The sequence below is a fragment of the Ixodes scapularis genome, unplaced genomic scaffold (assembly GCF_016920785.2).
Source record: "Ixodes scapularis isolate PalLabHiFi unplaced genomic scaffold, ASM1692078v2 ptg001226l_1__unscaffolded, whole genome shotgun sequence".
Classification (NCBI taxonomy): Eukaryota; Metazoa; Arthropoda; class Arachnida; order Ixodida; family Ixodidae; genus Ixodes; species Ixodes scapularis.
In genome coordinates this window covers 46,268-65,603 of record NW_024610121.1, presented here as the reverse complement: position 1 = coordinate 65,603, position 19,336 = coordinate 46,268, and the positions used below count along the sequence as shown (strand labels likewise).

Below are 19,336 nucleotides of genomic sequence, written 5' to 3'. Positions count from 1 at the left end.
AGAACAAGAAGGTAGACGAACAAGGCGCTGACTTACAACTAAAGTAAATTTATGGGTGCTGGCATCAAGTATAAATACTGTAACGTCATGACAAACAAATAAAGATAAAATACATGTAATGGATGCCACGTGCTTCCTAGCCACCGTTATGCGCTGTGTGACAGCGCATAACGGTGGCTATGAAGCACGTGGCATCCATTACATGTATTTTATCTTTATTTGTTTGTCATGACGTTACAGTATTTATACTTGATGCCAGCACCAATAAATTTACTTTAGTTGTAAGTCAGCGCCTTGTTCGTCTACCTTCTTGTTCTTGTCCATGTCCTTGCGCTGTTTTAATTTTTAATCACAAAATGTCACGCTTGCATTGCTTAATGTCACAACTCAGACTGCGGTTCTTGGTATAAACATATATTTCGGCATTGTCATTTCGCTGAGCTGCCTCCGTAGGTCGGGGTGATTGGCTCTACGAGTGTTGTGCGGGATTGTAGACGCACAGGCTTTTTTTGGAGTGTACTGGGAAATCAGGTAGTGTAAGTTATTTATCTTTCATCCACGTAATAAAAAGAAACGAATCTAGGATCAGATAGTTCGAAGAAATAGCACTACCTTACGCACATTTTAACACTGCCCATTGGGTGAATTCTATGAACTTTACGTTCACAGATACACAACAAGAAACGTGCGAAATCCCACGACGCTTACCTCAGCATTCACGCTAAACCGGTATCATTGAGCGTTCTCTGAGCCTGGCTCATTCTGAGAAAATGATCAGAAACGTGTGGGCACAAATGAGATCCGAATCGTAACTAACTATGCCTCGCTAAATACCAAGAAGAAACTCCGCAGTATACAGTCTTGTTTGTGTGTATATTTCGTGAGCGCAAATCGGAGCGCTTCCCCCGAAATCCGGGAGAATTATTCCGCTCGCTAACTGACACCGAAGGTTCCGTCGAAAGCCGTAGTCGGAAGCTCTCGCGAAATGCCGAGTTCCGAGGAACTGTTAAAGTGTTTCGGGAGCAAAAAATACGACGCACAAAGTGTCGGAAGCGAAAAGCTGAGTTTGATCGCTGAAGCTAACGCCATTTCCTCCCGGCTACATATATTCCCAGAAGTCGCGGTTTTGTTTAAGCTGTGTTTGAAACACCTTTGCGCCGAAGCAAACGCGCTTTTATTGTGTAGTTGCGGAAGTGAACTCCCGGTATCGTTCTTTCATCTTTCATTTCCTTCTTTCTTCCAGGAGAAAAGTATTTCGGAAATTAAAAACAGCGCGGAAAGACGAGGACCAGACAAAGAAGTGACACGGACGTAGCGCTACGTCCGTGTCACTTCTTTGTCTGGTCCTCGTCTTTCCGCGCTGTTTTTAATTTCCGAAGTATTTACCAACTCGCCCAAGCCTCAACTTTAGAGAAAAGTATAATTTTTGCGGTTATTTCCTATTCCGTCATTTTCGAGGGACTGTCACATAGGAAGATATACGCGAGCGTCGTGAATTCGCTAAGAGGAGAAAATAAATGAACAATACATTGACGAAGACAGATGTGTTGGCTTTAAAAATCTGTACATAAGCCTTTTTTTTTTCTTTTCCTTTGCTCGCTTTTTTTTACCAAAATATTATGAACTAAGTAATTACGAGTCAATTATTAAAAAGACGTCACTTTGACCGTTCTGCAGAATTGCACCTTACTGCTTGAGGTGAGGTAGAATAACCTGGATTCAATAAACGATTGAAGTACACTACTGCTATCTGGACTGAATTTGAGTGTTTCTTGTACCCTGAGCGCGAGTTATTACCAACCTAGAACAAGCGCCTAAAACGCAAACGAGCAAAACGAAAATTGCGGCTTATCTTTTGCATGGAAAAGAAAAGAAACAACGCAGCCCACAAAACTGTCACTGCCCCCTTTCTCTTTTTTTTTTTTTTTTTTTTTTTTTTTACGCCGCGGAACGCGGTTGCGATAGAGGCCTGTTTACGCATCGTGACTGCGACCGGACAGCAGGTCAGGACGTTCTCTTTTCGGGTAATCTTTTTTTTTTTTTTTTTTGTATAGAGGCGCCGAGGCGCTCCGGCTTTTACTGCCCGCCGCGTAGGGTCCCCATTCATCACTTTAATGTCCGTGGAAGCGGCGTTCCGCCTCTCCGCATGCCTCCTTCAGCGACGGCGATCCTCCCGGGTGGTTAGCCTCGGACAGCGAGGTGCGGTCTGTGTGAGGGCTTGCTTGACCGAAACTTTAATACACCGATTCGCCCTAACGTTCCACTGCGAATGACGCGCTACGAGCCATGGAAGCCAGTCTAATGCCGTGTTACGGTCACGTGATCTTGGAGGGGAGCTCAGCCACGCGCGGGGTGCGCAGTCACGTGGTACGTTCGTAACACTGGACTCGCAGGGATGACTGGTGGCATTCGCTGCGCTCCACTGTAAGGTGAAACGGAGTATAGCTCACTTCGGAGTGAAATAAACAGAGCGGCCTTATTTGGTCGGGGTTTTTAATCATGGACCTGTACAGATTAGTCCGAATCGCGTTTGACAACCTCCCGAGTTTGGTTTCGTGTATTTATGATCGGATGGACTTGGCTCGTAGTAACGAACAGTTCGTCTCTGCGAAACACCCTTTCATATGCGTACATTCATTAGTGTCCGTTCTAATGAAGACACGAAGAAACAGTGCAGTGGAGAAAAACACAAAACAGATCGTTTCTAATTATTGGGACAGGGAAAAGAAGCAGTATGATTTGTGCACTATGCGATCGTTCTTGCGCAGGGAGTTTTTACGTTTCAAGTCCACATAGGATTATTAAGTTCTGTTTTTTTTTTGTATCAGACTCACATTTGGGCGAAGAATAAAACTGGCACGTAGCGCCAACGCTTCTGCATAGTTTATTCTGCTGAATCTTAGGCGCATTAGGGTGCATGATTGCAGGCCGGTATAGCTCGCGTAACAGCAACGATACATTTTAGTACTTCAGCGCATATGGCTCATGAAATAAAAGTCACGTTGCTCAAGACCAACCATTGGTTGGTCTTGAGAAACACAAATATAACACCTCCACCTCCACTCTTAGAAAATTAATAAAGAAAGAAATAGTGAGAAGTCCCAATATTTAGGTCGTCGAACTCAATGTCCATTCCTGGAGCTCTTAGTTCTAACGTTATGTTGCCAGTGGCTCTTCATCATAATATTAAGGCCGTATGCTGCGCAGAATCTGCAGATGTGAACACAATTTAGGAGGTCATCTGAGGTCTAGTTTAAATGGGCAGAGCATGGGTGCTCTGTGAGTCTTTGGAAGTGAGAACGTTCCTGATGCCGTTATTCATAAATTGCTTGGGCACGTTTACGGGATCAAAGCTATATCAAGGCAAGCAGTTGCCGAAAACCAGGTTAGGTTAGAGTAATGAAAGTTAAACTGTGATGAAATCTAAACTTCATCAGCAGAATAGGGGCATCCCATCCACTTATCTTGCATACGAATTGATCAAACATTCTGGCAACGCCTCTATCGTGAAGAAGAATACCTTGCGAGTGGTTTGTCATGCCCAAGCATACTTTTTTTTTTTAAATTGCGCTTTTTGAGTTAGACAAAGTTTTTCTATCAACCCTCCTTGTAAACGCTGCACAATGACTTTACTATACTGTACTTCCGTCTGTTCGCTAAAACGTTATAATTTCAAAACCAACGAGCCACTGTCTTTACGTTAATGCCTGTATAAGGCTATCTTCTGTCTTGCGTACTCTGATGCAGTAAGTACACCAGAGTCTCGGTGCTTCGTTAAACAAGGTATTTGCCACTTTTTCTTAAAAAAAAAAAAAAAAAAAAACCTTCATTGCAAACAAAATCTAGTCGATCCACCTGAAGACGATTTAACATTCCTTCCACAACAGCGACACCCAAACACAGATTGTTGTGACATACACTCGCACGCAGGAACGTAGACACATTCCATGTACGCATGTGGTGAAACATTGATGGCGCAAGCGAACTGGTATAGATTTTCCATTTCCATTAAACCCCCGCAAGACTGGGTGAAGAACGTGAAGAAACTAAGTGGAAGGACGACAGAAGGCAACAAATGTGGGCAGACACGTGAACCGAGAAGCAATCCACAAGGCACCACCGAGGAATTGCCCCATCATAAAGCCCACGGTTTGAGGCGACGCGGGTGGCCGGAGCTCATCCCCTTGGCTTCAGCAGAGGGCGGTCACCTCACCGCCACGGGGCAACCTAGGACAGACCTCTCAACTTCGTCCGCTCGGTCAGTGCTTTCGCGAATAACCTTAGAGCCCTCTGCGGCGAGGGGTTCTTTCGTTCGAACGTTCAGGGATAGGAAGGAGAACTTGCCTAACGTGCCGTTGGGCGCGCCGCCCAGCGGGGGCTCGCCGCTGCGCCCACACCAGGGGGAACATCTGCATCTGAAGGCCGTCCACGCACGCGTCCGAGCCAGCACACCCTTGGGCGGTCCTCCGCTGCTGCCGCTGTCTCCACTGCCGGAGACTCGCGCCGTCGCCGACCGGTCGAGGGACGTGTAGGGAGGGTGCCCTGCATACCGCGCGCTTTCTCGTCCGGAACGAAGAGCAGCTTTCCTGCCGGACTGTCGCTTCTACATTCTTTTCGTGCTCATTCCTCGCAGGCTCGCAGTCGAAAGTGACTGATACGATCAGAACCGCAGGGCGTCTCTTTCGAGTGCCCGGCCTCCGGCACGCGCTCGAAGCCATCCGCCGTGTTTTGGTTGCGCGAGTACGCGCGAGGATCAAGAGATTTCGGAGCGACTTGGAATTTTAACAAACTTTCGAGGCGGGACAACCGAAGTATTCTCCCGCGTTCTTTTGATTGGTGTGCGGAACGATAGTAGAGAGTTTTATGGAACCGTGTTTGCACATGCGATACGGTACGCTGGGCCCTCCTGTACGAACTGCACATGTGTGAGTCTTCTGGGGTAGCACGTGCGCACATCTTACCTGAGGGCCCATGGTACCGTATCGGATGTACAAAAACGGTTCCCTAAAACTGTCGAGTAATTGGCTGGCTAGCCCCTTTCTTTGTGACCGGCTGACATAGGTTAGTAGCAGATGTGCATACGAGGTTAGAGATTTTGCGTGCAAAATGTGCTGGAGTTGAGGATGCGCTCTATTAACTACGTAGCCTCTACTAGACCTCCAACGGATGTATTTTTGCTCTTTCTGTTCATATTAATCCATCATGCCACGATACGTTGAGTCGTCCATATATAAAGTCGCACAACCCTTCCTTTTTTGCCTTTGACCACTGCTTCTAATTATTCAACGATTTCGGCACGAGAATTGACATAAAAATGTTTCCCGTCAGTGAAAATTTTAGGATTACGTCAAACATATATTTTTCAATCCAAAACAGGCTGCTTATTTTTTATGTAAAAAGTGTCGGGTTTGCGGTTTGCTTACGGTGTGCTTGTCAGACGTATTAAGGACTTTGGCTTTGCATTAACCGATCCTCCTCCCACAATGAACTAACACAACATGTCCTTCGTCAAATGTTTATTTATTTGGCTTTTTTAATTTTTTTATTAAAGGTCAGCAGCCAAAAAATATATATTTATTACCCAAACCAGAATCTTATGGTGAGCTTAAAAAAGAGGACGTCTACGTATACTTTCCAAGAATTCAGTTGTGTTTATTATGGACTCTTTAGCTCTATTTTTCTCGCTGCCTTTCCGCGGATGATATTTACCTTGGTTGAAGAGCACACAAAACAACTCAGTGTACAAAAGTTATCCTTGTAAGGTTGATTATTCCCGCTGTTTTCTCTTCTGAATGTTATCCGCAAGAATTGTAAGTTGTTTTATACTTCTATTAAAACGAATTCGGAGCGCTACGTCCTACGGATTAGTCTTGTAAGCGTATTTTTATATGCATGCTTAATACTAACCGAGTTATTTTTATTTTATTACAATTATATTAACGGTAAAAAAGTGTGTGGGGTTGTGCAAGTACGTTGGTTCTCCTTTCACTGGTCCTCCGTCCTTTTCCGCTGTTTTAATACCATTTCAAATTAACGGCTTTTTTGCCATCACCTAAATTGCTGCGCTGTACAACACCGTTCAGTGGTTGAAAATGTATCCTTCCAAACCATTCGAACGATAGGAAAGAATATTTTACCACAAATAACAAAGAATCGCAAAATAAAATATTACCGCAATTAACAAAAAAATGCTACACAAAATCTTTCAATTAGAAGCTTTCAAGAATCGTTAAAGCTAATTACAATGAAACTAGTTTTTCTCAGGTGCATTTTATAATGTATAGGTAATCCATCAAACAAAGATTAGACTGCTAGCCCATTTGAATAACCTGGTAACGCTCGAAGGCTGAAGTCTCTACCCTGGCTTACCATCCACTTCATCCGATTGGAAACTGAGCCTCTAGAACAGATACCTGTGCCGTCCTAAGGGTCCTTTATTCCTTCGTGATTGGAAGAGACCTCGGTCAAGGGATAGATTACGTTTCCAAGAAATGTTATCGCGAAAGCTAGTCTTAAGTTAATTGTTTATAAAGCGAACTACAACTATTTCTTTATGGTATTCGAAGAGAGAAGTGTCACCTCGAAGGATAAACCGACGCCAATCGTCAAAAATATTTAAAACTTTCTAAAAAAAAAAAAAAAAAAAAAGAGGATTGGTGCGAAAATTCTGTCATTTAGGATCGACGTGTCCCACGCAGGTTTTTTATTTTAAGAGTACTCCTGGACCCAGACTAACACTTGGCAAAGTTCTCTGGGTAACTCTAACCCGAAGTGACAATCCTTCTCTCAACACTAATGACCTAACCCTGTGCCTGAAACCGCAAGGGCTGTAAGACCATTTAACCTTTTACCTAGCCCGCTCTAAATTCTTTTTTGCTCCAGAAGATGTTCAATCGGCGAAGTCATTAAAAATTAAAATTACGTTCTGTAAAGTTTTAATTGGACGCCTCCGATGTAATCAGTCACCTTGCTAAAGAGCCACGGCTCTATTAATTTATAATTAGGGCAAAGCAGCTACTACCAACCCTGGTATTAATCAACAATTGGACTAGAGAATTTTATTTGATAGAAATATCGATAAATAACTGGACTCTGACAGCTTACTGCAGATTCATCTTATTGAATGCTGGTTCACTAGAATTCAATATGCCGTTTTTTAGTTTTTTTTTAAACAGGTCTTACATATGTCTCTGCATTAAAACAGAAGCAGCAACGTTTTTCTTGAGTATTAAGACAGATAAGCCTTCGTGTTCTCGGCTGAGGTTAAGCTTTCAAATAAATGTTTTATTATTATTATTAGCAAGCAGAAGACAGAACCTCTGATCGAAGTATGTACCTCTCATCTTGACAAATGCTGTATAGATATTTCGCAGTTCCAAGTTTAAGAATTCGAATCTGAATGTTGGTGTTCCCGCCGCGAATGCAAGTGCTTTTTCGACATTTCATGATTAGACGCATTTTAAGAACAAAAAAATCATCATTCTTGTATCATACAATTTATTAGTTGTTTTAGCAGATTTAACAGCTAGTCCCACCTTTGGCTTAATAACTATAGTTGAAGTTTCAACTTTTATCCAAATTGAAACGTTATGTTTGTCGGGCATTGTGGCGTTTTTTGTGCATCAAACCTTACCTTCTGCTATGTGGACTGTACCATTGTAGAATCCGCACCACACAGCTGAAAATATCTTCTACTAAATAATACGTTTATTGAAATAAAAGAAAAGAAGAAACGGGAGGAATTGTGTTAAACGAATGCCTCACTTCACCTCCCGAGTTGCACGCCAAGGAGTAGAAGCAATCAAGTAACTGCAATCGACAATAAAACCTATACATAAAACATCTGCGTCCATCGAGATAGCGATGTTTCACCCTGTACTCACCCCAATATTTCAAGATAAGCAATATTATTCGCGTTCAAGCCATGCTCCCTCATCGCGAGGGTCTCAACCAAATGAATCGCAACAAGTGACAGCGTCGTTCGTTACAGAACCTTCTAAAATCGTCGTCTCTTCCGTCCGTCATTATGTTGAATCTCAGATACAGTGCGTTCGATTTGTTCAGGCGCTGGTTCAGGATTACTTTTCTAATAAGCGGTTTCCCTTGGTGGGAAGGAGAAAGAAACCAGCTCCAAACTAAACCCTCGCACAACGTGACCTCAAGCCGCGATGAGCCGACGTCCTTTCAGACCGTATTGACGCCGTCTAGACGCGATGCTTCGACAGTGCTTTTTTGTTTTAGTTTTGCTGGGCGGCGCAACAATAAAAGGGGCAATTAAGAACCTCTATCATTCTTAGCTGTCTGATGGATGATGCATTGCCCCAATTTGCAGCGAAAAGCCCTTCCTTGTGTGCGCTGTCCCAGAAAAAAAAAAAAGAATATAAAGGAGCTGAAAGACAGTATGGTAGCATCCAAACAAGGTTGCAAGATTAAAAAGGCTTTAGTATTGGTGTTGTTATGACTAAAAGCCAATCTACTACACGTGATGCCGCTCTTTAGTTTGTCGGCTTGCCGATGGAATACTAATGTGAACAATATAAACGCAGGGATCCAGTAAAGTAAACGCATTTTGAGAAAAGTCAGACAAAAGTGGAGGGTCACTGCCGCCTGGCACATGCCCACATGTTTCTTTATTCATTTTTGGGAAGTTAATCAATAAGATGTGAAAAGAAACCGTTTATTATTTATTTGGTTTTTATCCGAATTTTTCTTATTTTGGTTGAGTGGGCTTATTTTGAACATACCTGCGAGATGTCAGTGATTTTCAACTATTAGCCTCGACAGCGAACACAGGCGTCGCGGCGGTCGCCGCGCGCTGATTGGGTGAAGTGTACCGTGACGTCAGGGCGATGATTCCGTTCCGCGATTTCGCATCGGCTCGCCTCCCAGCACCGGTTTGCTGGTTTGGCGTTGTGTGCCGCAAGCTCTTCGAGGAGCTGGACTTCGCTTAGCCGGTGTACAAGACGTTGAGTTAGGCCGATATTGACGTGCTTCCGTACATTTTATAAGCCTGCTTGTTCCTTTTTCCTTTAAAATTGGGTTACAAATCCCGAAAGCTATCGGCGGAAGCGATTCCGCCGATGAACCTCCCCGTCCGTCCACACGACACAACGCAATTTTGCGAGGGATCGGTGAAGCGGTGGCGCAAGTGTTTCAGGTGCTGGAATTCTGTTCCTCGCATGTTCATGATTTAGGACGATATTACATCCCGCTTTGAAGGCATTTGAAGTGGGATTTATATCATGGGCATTTTGGTGGTCGGCAAATTAGCTCGCGACCCCGACTTTGCGCTGCCACTCTGCATGCGCTGGTTCGCATAGGTGTTAAAGGTCCTGTGTCTGATTATCTTGGAAGTGCTTGTGGAACAGGGTTGTTTCACATAAATGTAGCTTCTTCGTGAATTAATTATATAGTTTATACACGTATGAAGGCATATATCTTAGAATATGGGCAATTACTGGAAATTAGTTTGTATGGTAGCAGCAAAGACGACCGAATCGCCCACAGTTGTCTGTATGATATGTATTGAACTGCCCAAAATATGCACAGCAATAGTGCCGTAATTTGGAGTTTTTTATATTTTTTCCTGACATTTTTATTCCAGCTTCGGGTTTTCGGAAAATACATCATTTAGTCTGAATTGTCCTTTCCAATTAAAAGAGACACTGCTGCAGGTCTCCAAAAGCTTCACCAGCCTCCAAACTTTTACAGCTGGACTCTCTGACGACAGAGGAAAACAGGAGTGAAAGCAAGCATCTACCAGTGGTAGATGCAGCACTAGTAGCTGAAAATGTGGAACCTGTGAAGGGCGACAGTCTGCGTGAGAAAAGCTTCTGGTATTTTAGATTCAGGACAATTCGATTTAAGTAAAATCTCAATTTTAGGGCTTAAGGGACTAATAACGAGCTAGACACCTTCGGTTACGTTTGTAATACATCACTTGAGGGTTGATATAAACAAGTCCACAAATACCACCCGTGTTTTCCATTGAAATACTATCCGAATCCAGCAAAGGTCAAATGCGAGCAATGTATATAATAAAGGTTCCTTGTTTTTTGTTTTTTTTTACTTTGCCCCTGCACTTGGGCTGTCTTGCTTTTGATTCTCTCCCCATAACCCAGACTGTATTTATCATGTTGCTCGAGCAGCATGCAGCTTTTCTGCTTCGGCGATCTTGTTTAAAAACGGAGATACAAAAAAATATAGTATACATAACCTGCCAGTTCATTCAGACCGTCAGCAGCATTTATTGTGTGAGATGTAAATCTATAGTGATGCTCCTGCAATTGTGGTCATATTTCTTTATTTTCATACACCAGCTGCGATTAATGCGTTGCTTGCCCTGTCAACCATGCTTAAAATGTTGGTTGAAGTTTCGCCTGTAGCTACAGGCCATACCTCAATAAAGGCACATATATACATTTATACTTTCTACGAAATACACGCCCCCAAAATATTAAATAGAAACGAGCGCGCCGACAGCTAGCGTTGTCACAGCCTCCACAGGGCGAGCGGGGCGAGTCGGGGAAAAATTTTCTCCTCGCCGTGAGGTCACCCCGGTTCGCCGTAAGGGGGCGCCACGCGAACTTCTCGGGGCGAAAAGGTAACGTTGAGAGACGTTGGGAGTATTGTGGTATTTTACTGTATTCCCGCCTTGCCATTACGAGGCTTTTCGTGTCCTGGAAAGAAATCTATATTTTTGTCGGTTTCACTTTTGTCATGGCACATAAGAATACTTGAATATTTATCTCACCTTTTAGCTTCCAGTTTTCACTCCCCAACAAGATTTCAAGGCACACATGCTACATTATTCTATTTTATATGCCCACTCAAAAAAGCCATCTGGATATATTGCTCTACCACTACTTTTTAGGAAATAAAACAAGCAATTTATTCCTCCTACGCATTAATGTTTCGGCATCCGATAATTCAACCCAAATATTTTACCTATAACGGCTAGCCTAAGGTTCGCGTTATAAGGGTATAATTTATAAATTATAGATATTATAAGTGTAATTATGGAAAGGTAAGCAGATTACATGTACGTATTTAACCAAAACTAACAGGTTGCCTCATTTCCTTTTCTTTTTCAGTTCCTGAACATCGTCACTCAAAATGGCAGCCAAGGTCTTCTTGATGCTGGCATTAGCAGCCTCGGGAGTCTGTGGAGTCATAAGGTGTCCCAAAAGTCAGACGCAGCTGTATCCTTGCAAGTGCGCCCATAGCGAGCACTCCGGTCTGCACGTGCTTTGCGAAAACGTCAACCTGGCCATGATGTCAAGGGGTCTGGGAAAAGTGGACCAGCCGATCGCCAATCTTACCATATCCAAAGCGTCGTTCAAGAATTTGTTCGGGGACGTCTTCAAGGGTCTCCAGGTCATAAACCTCACAGTCACTCACGGTTCGCTCAGCAGTGTTGCACTGGACGTCATGGATCACTTCAATGAATCACTAACGTCGCTCAGCTTTGAAAACAACACCTTTGAGGAGATCCCAGTGCAGCTTATCAACAAGTTCAGAAACTTGACGTCGTTGAACCTGGCCCATAACCGGATTGAAGTGATACCGGCAAACGCTTTTGGGGCGTTGAACATACTGCTACAGTTACGTCTTGACCATAACCGTGTGTTCAAAATTCACCCCGCAGCATTCACTGGGCTTAACCGCTTAGACAGGCTAGAGCTGCATCATAATCGCTTAGAGAAATTCGAGAGGAACACATTCAGGGTAGTCCGAAAGGTAAAATACCTTGACTTGTCATATAACAACTTCACGACTCTTCAGAGGACGGATTTTAATCAGCTTACAAATATGTGGTTTCTCAACATTTCAAATAACAAGATCAAGACCTTCCCGCGATCCATGTTCGTAGCTAACGCAATCCTTAGGGTTATCAACATGTCCTACAACGAACTTCCTGAAGTCGATGCGAACACTGTTAAGGGCGTCAGGTTTCTCCGAGATGTCTACTTCAGAGGAAACAACATCAAATCTGTCCACAAGCAAGCCTTTATTTCTGCCAAGCATCTTCGTACACTGGACCTTGCCTACAACCTGCTCGAGGATATCGGATACGAGCAATTTAAAGATTTTCAGTGGTTAGAGAGGCTAGACTTGAGCTACAACAAGATTTCGAAAATTGCGAGCTCGGGATTTCTTAAAATGTATCAGGTTACCATTGACTTGAGTCACAACAACATAAGTTACATCGGTGATATGGCTTTTTCTGAGCTTTCCAACGTAACGCTCTTCGACATGTCGTATAACAACATCAGTGGAATGCCTAAAAATGCCTTCTATTTATCTGATGTCACAACTCTTCTCCTGAACCATAACAATATCACCGATTTAACTCAAATTCCAATAGCTAATATTACAGGAATCAAGGTTTTCAACGTTACCTACAATCACATCAATGAAATCAATCGCAAAGCGTTCACAAAAAAGAGGCTCTACGAACTGCATACACTTGATTTGAGTCACAACAATATCAGTGAAATATCTGGATCCATCTTCGAAAAACTTGCTGGCGTACGAAGCATCAATCTGAGTCACAATGCGCTTCGAAAAATTGGGTATAGCACTTTCGGTTCAATACCAACTCTCTTAGAGCTGGATCTGAGTCATAACAACATCTCAGAGGTGAGTCACAGCGGTCTCTCCGCCCTCGTCAGCGTACGATTTATACAGGTCAATAACAACCGTATAAAACGCATGTTCAACCTTCCAATAGCCCTTAATGAATTGCACCTCGAACATAACAATCTCGAACACTTTGGACCAGGAACCTTTAGATCAATGAATTCAATGCTGCGATTATACTTGGACTATAACAACCTAACACACCTGGAAGGAGGATCGTTTCAAAATTTGTTAACACTCCAGACTTTGTCTCTAGGCCACAACAACATAGAAAATATACCCTGGGAAGCGCTGCAAGACATGTCATCCCTTCAGTACCTCTACTTGCACAACAACAAGATCACAAAACTCCCCAAAAAGGCTTTTGGGCGCCTGCCTGTTGTGTTCGATTTGCGACTGCAACACAACCAAATCAACAACATCAGTGAATACGCTTTCGAAGGCATGCTTCAACTGCTGCGACTCAATCTGAGTTTCAACAACATATCCATCATACCGCCAGAAGCGTTCAAAGGTTTGGTGTCACTTCATTCTCTGGATCTGTCCCACAACAAGCTCAATAAGTTGGAAAATAAAACGCATGGTTTGCTGGATGATCTGCTCTCGCTGGAAACAGTGAATGTGTCACACAACGAGGTCGCCTTCGTCACCGACAAAACCTTTCCCAAGTCCCCGTATATTCCTTACAAACTGAAGCGAGTCAACCTCAGCCACAACTTTCTTTCCGTGCTCACTAACAGCTTTGATGACGGTCTTGGAAAAGTCGAACTCCTAGACCTCAAGCATAACCTAATCAACGAGATATATCCCAACGTCCTCAAGAACTTGAGTAGCCTTCAGTTCTTGGATATGTCACACAATGACCTACGTCACGTTGCCAATGGTGCACTCGTCCTGCCAGAGAATGTTAAATGGGTTGACTTCAGCCGGAACAAAATTTTCTCGGCGGACATGAGAGACCTTCTTGCGTCACAGGATTTGGAGCACCTAGACCTTCGCTTCAACAACGTGTCACGGTTCGAAGAGGAGTTTGTGTCAAGGATCAAGAAAGGTCTGCGGTTGTTTTACGAAGGTAAGCTAGAAATATAGGATTATACATTTTATTGCAGATAACTTTCTTTTCAAAATCTACAAGCGGTAATTGATAACTACTTCCAAATACAATCCCTTCTGAGAGCGGAACTATGACGACGTTAATGTAGTTGAAAATAAAGTTATTGCTCATTGTCATGTGACGAAATGCAATCAAGTCACTACATATAACAGCTGATACTTGTTGTAAACACCTGTGAAAATCAGCATCTGGAGTAAACTTTGGCGACTCGCATGTTAACGTTACTTTTAGGTAACCTGTAATAGAATATTTCTCTCTATCAAATTCAAAATCTATCTGCATAAGCCTTCTGATGGAAAACGGCGTATTATCATAGAACTCGCCAATAAATCTTACAAATAATGCACATTTTTTGTTATTCATAAAAACAATCCAGACACAAGGCACAGCAAATTGTAGCTTCTGATTACGGACATTTGGCGCACAACACGTTTTACCAAGGCTCAAATACATGAAAGCTTAAAAAATCGCCATTTTGTCGTGATTGTCTTTGCACTATCGGAAAAATATTTGGGCAGCTCGATTGCAATATATTAGTAGCTCATTGCGCATGATGTTTATTCTTCAGTATTCAAGTAATTAATTAAGTTAGCGCTCGACGTAAAGCAATCTATGACTAGAGTAATTATCTGAAGCCTAGTATTAGTCATCGTTACATTTAGTTTCCAACATTTTTATTAAAGACGTACATACAAAGCATTGGGGGTAGTTTTATTCTACTCCCATTAAAAGTGAGCGAACCTTATTGTGTTTCTTTTTTTCCCTTCTTTGTCTCCCAGTTTTGAACAGCTTTTTTGGCAACTAATGGGGATTAAAATAGAGGGAGTAAAATTTATAAATAATATATTTAAAGGCGCACTGAAGCACGTTATTTCAAGAGCTAAGTATAAATTTCCTCACAACAAAGGGAGGCTTATTTAAGAACGGAATGTACAAATATGTCTACAGAATTTTACAATTCATTATGGCAAGCATTTAAAAAGGAACACTGCCAAGTGCTCGTTTTTGTTCTGAGTCGGCAAGAACTAAGGGGGCAGGTGCTGTGGTTACGTATCGATGAAACAGAAAACCTGACTACATGAACGCATCGGGCCAAAACAAGGGGCAAGCCTTGTCTATGCTATCGTATTTCTTTTTTTTTATTATTATTGTATTTTTGTTCGGATGTCAAGCGAGATGACAACCTGATACAATCAACAAAGTTACAAAACCCCACCGGACCCCCCGCCCCCCCCCCCCCCCCCCTTCCGCCTCTGTGTGTCAGAGGCTAAATTTGTCAATATTATCCTCATTTGCGGGTTCCAATACTGTTGGTGGTGCTCGCAATTTTACTGAGGTTACTACTGAGGAAGCCGCCGTGTAATCAAGATTTCAATTTCACGTCAAATTATCCCCAAGTGACCTTTACATATACTTCAGTACTTCGTTGGGGCATTCCAACTTCTCTTCATTGGCCTGACCCGCAAATCCCATTGTTTTCTAATAAAGATTTTTAGGGAAACTCTCAAATGTAGAAAAGAAGTGTACGTGAAAATTTGAAGGCAAATAATTGTAAGAACTCTTGTTTTCTTGTTTTTTTCTTTAATTTTTTACTGAAACCCCACCACAATTATTTCTCTCTCTCTCTCTCTCTCTCTCCCTATATATATAATATGTTCGGAAAATATGTATATTTCAAATATCACCGCTCGTTTTCAGGTAACCCGCTCAACTGCGACTGCCACGTCAAGTACCTGCGCCAGTGGCTCAGCCACAGCCCCCAAGCCATCGAGTGGAACGCCGTGCGATGCACCGGTCCCCAGCAACTCCAGAACCGACTCTTCATGGACGTGACACCCGACGCTCTGCACTGCCGCTCCGAAGAAGAGGCCAAGTTGGACGACGAGGACGACGGCGCCCCGGTCGACCTCAAGTTTAGGCTCGTCGACTCGCCGTCGTCCAACAAGATCCGCTTCGCCTGGTACGTGTCCACCCAGGAGGACGTGTCAGGCTTCCGGGCCGTCGTCAGCGACGTACCCACCAGCAGCCTGGCTGCCGAGAAGGACATTCCGTACCGCTCAAGGGAGTACAGCATTGACGGGCTCGATGCGGCCGTCGAGTACAGGCTCTGTCTGATTGCGCTAGACTCGACTGGAGGCACCAGGACATTCACGTCGAGTCAGTGCAGGACGGTCACTCCGGTCGGCAGCGGTGGACATGTGGCATTCGCGGTGCCCCTCGTCGCTCTATCTGCGGGGCTCGTGCTATGGAATTCGTTTTGTTTTTAACTCTGACTTTCAGATTAACCTGGACATTTTGCCATTTAAAAAAAAAAAAAAAGTGTTGTTACAAGTTTTGTGCTCATAAACAAGAATGGGCGTCATACGTCCGTAGCATGCATTTCCGCGCCGCGTGTTGGCCCGGTGTTTTGTCTATCTATGGATGAGTTCATTATGAGAATTATTGTGGAAGATGTAAAGCTAAAAACTATGTTTTTCAGTCATTAGAATTTAACTACACCTAAGACGGTTATATCCGTTATTTCCTTTTAAAATTCTACTAGTTGTATCAGGCACGCAGCCAGGATTTTGCTTCGGGAAAAGGGGGGGGGGGGGGGGGGGGGGCACCCATGACAACATGCTGTAGAGGGGGAGGGGGCAGATGAGGCCCCAGGAAAATTGAAGATTTCTGTGGGAGGGAAGGCCCCCCCCCCCTCTTTTTCCTTGGATACGTGCCTGAGTTGTATTGATAACTTAGCTATTTAGTAAATGCAAATAATTGACTCTCGGGCTCAACCTCCAGTTGTATGGGCGCTAGCTGATAGCAGAAGAATGGTGCTTGACTGTGCACTTAGTTTTGCAAGGATTGTTGCATTATTTTGCAACCCTTCAACTCAGGACTCTGCCGTTGTGGAGCGTGGCGCATTCTCAACATTGCAATATTTAACAATTTTTATGCCGGACACTTGCAAACGTTTCGCATTTGAATAAAAATGAGAAGTAAAACCTGTTCTTTCGTACGATTTCAAAATATCTAAAAGCATTTTGTTTAGTATGATACGGGTGCATAGAAAAAAGGCGGACATATCTAAAGTCCGTTACAACTGAAAAAAAGTAGGGCGAGAGAAAGAAAGGCCGGGGAGGATGAAGCAGCGGAACGCTAAAAAGAGGAGGAGGTTTCCCCCTCTCTTCTCCTGCGTTCCGTCTGCTTCCTTCTCCCCGGGCGTCCTTTATCTCGCCCTACCTTCTTGAGATGCAATGAACTGTAGAATAGCAGTTCACGACCAAATGCAATGCTTTCTTTCAGTATAGAGAAAAACGCCACTCAAAAAGTAGAGCATAAGAGAACGATGTTGAGAAAAACGCCACTCAAAAAGTAGAGCATAAGAGGACGATGTTGTTCTAATATAAAATATGGAACTCTAATATAATGGGTTATTTTAAGTTTCCAAATTTAATGAGGCTTTAGTTTCGAGAATAAACTTGATCTGATCCCGGACCACTCGGTCCACGATTACATATGTTAATGACATCAGTTTCTCTCACTTTCTTGGCTTGTCCCCTTTACTCATCGGTGAAACCCTATGCACGCAATGTAAGAAGCAAGCAACGCTTGGGAAAATGAAGAGAACGAGGGAGCGAGGGGGGGGGGGGGGCAGGGGGAGGAGGGAGGGATGGAAAGGGGGGGGGGGGCTGCGTGGCGAGCGCGTTTACTTTTAGCCAACTTTCAGTAATCCTCGTCGTTTTGTTAGTATATAATACGCACCTGTGTATAAAACGCACCTGTGCCCAGCGTGCCGACTGCCGAACGCCAAGCCAGTCGGTCAAGCAGCTCAACTGTCGTCATCTTCTGCCATTTTAGCTGACCGCTTGCGGCTTCCGAGACGCACACAGCGTCCTTAATTTGAGAGCTCGCAATGCGAATTTTTCTTTTTTTAACTTTATCTTTTGTTGTTGTTGTTGTTGTTATGGAAGTCAAGTTTTTGGAGGTTGACTTGCATTTATGACGCATAATTTGCATTGAGCTGTCATAACAGTTAAAAAAAGACTGATCAGCATCTACGGGAGTTCCTTCAAAGTTTGCCAAAAAGAAAAATATACATATAAGACACACAATTGTATGAAACACACCGCTGCAAACTTTTGAAAAAAAAGAAGTGTGTCTTATACATCAGAAAATACGGTACTTTTATTTTAAAGGCGTAATGCAACGGTTTCAATGTTAAAGGAATCTGCAGTTTGTACTTTTTATACTGATTATCGAGGCACGAATAAAAGAAACAACGCGTCACCTCGCCCCAAAAAACTCTTATTGCGCTGAGTAATCGCAAAGAAAAAGCGCATTATTTTCCGATTTGCAGCCGCGTGCGGCGGTTACCGGAACTACGGTGAAACGTCTTCTGTGGCACAAGGGGAGGTCAACAGCACCTGTCCTCTTCCGCTGCTACACTCGCCGTCATCCCCGTGGCGACCCGTCTTTTGTGTGGATCGCTCGCCGCGATCTTCGATGATGCTAATCTTTCCAAAGTCTGCAATCACGGAGAAAGCGCCAGGGGGCTCTGAAGAGAGAACCCAACGGGAAATCATGTGATCCCCCTGAGTACGCGACCCGAAAGAAGACGTGGGACCTGAGAGACACTTTGACCTTCAATTTGTTTCATTTATTTTTAATAAAAATCGGGCCTCCAGTCAGCGCTGCGATGGTGGTTGGCTAGTGAAGCTGCGGTATCAGCTGCATCAATTGCCCGCTTTACTATAGCAAATGATTCAAGAAAGAAATGTAAATGCACTGTACGAAAACTTTTTTTTATATATGAAAGACTAGTGACGTCCCTCCCCACGTCGCAAGCTGCCGTCGCCGCGGCACCTTGTACAACAGCGACCTTTTCCAGGAAGCGTATGCGATGAGCGCTACGTACTTCGCATTGTTATCAGGAGCGCCACTTGATAACAAGTCCCATCCGAACCAACGTATGTGGTTCGGATGCGAATTTTGTGCTTGTTCTTTATTGAAACGAACGCTGTGCTTTATCTTGTATGCGTGATTCAAAAGAAGGTATGCACTTTCGGTTCATTCGCTGAAGGATTTTTTTCCCCCGTGAGGACGCGGACACGCAGAAGTCCGATCATCGAGCCATATACAGCTTCGTTGTGAAACTAACGCGCAGTAGAAAACAGTTTTTTTTTTATCATCGTTTCATGGGTGACACAAATTAGTTTGCTCAGTTAATTGTACCAAGTTCGAAAATCGCTGCAACGCCCATTTAATCACGGTGCAGGGCGAGCCACTGGCAGGTCACTGTAATTCTGTCATGGCTGCCTAGTAAAATTTCCGCAAAATTCATAGTCACTGACAACATAAGAAACATAGCCGGGCGTGGCCTTTTCCGACCACTCCTCTTGCTTCGGAATTCGTTCTTTGCCTTTCCCAAGGGTTGATACTGCGAGCTGATTGGCTGCAAAACAATTATGAGATGCTCACTACATGCCACGCTTTGCGTTTATGCCCACCTCAGCATGTTTAGAGCCTGCGAGAGAAGCTTTGCCTCCATAACGCGTGTGTTGCCCTTCGTCGTGCTTTGGCTGCGAGTGCTCACGCGAC

The 19,336-nt window shown here is 43.7% G+C and overlaps 1 protein-coding gene across 1 annotated transcript; it reads left to right on the top strand.

Annotated features, from left to right (window-relative positions):
- Positions 1–10,213: 10,213 nt before the first annotated feature.
- Positions 10,214–16,023, top strand: LOC121832894 (chaoptin-like; the record flags this gene model as incomplete). The annotated part of the gene is made up of 4 exons (XM_042288186.1): positions 10,214–10,222; positions 10,688–10,766; positions 11,123–13,714; positions 15,455–16,023. Coding segments are annotated over 4 exons (3,249 nt in total), but the record flags the coding sequence as incomplete, so codon positions are not given.
- Between the last annotated feature and the right edge of the window lie 3,313 nt (positions 16,024–19,336).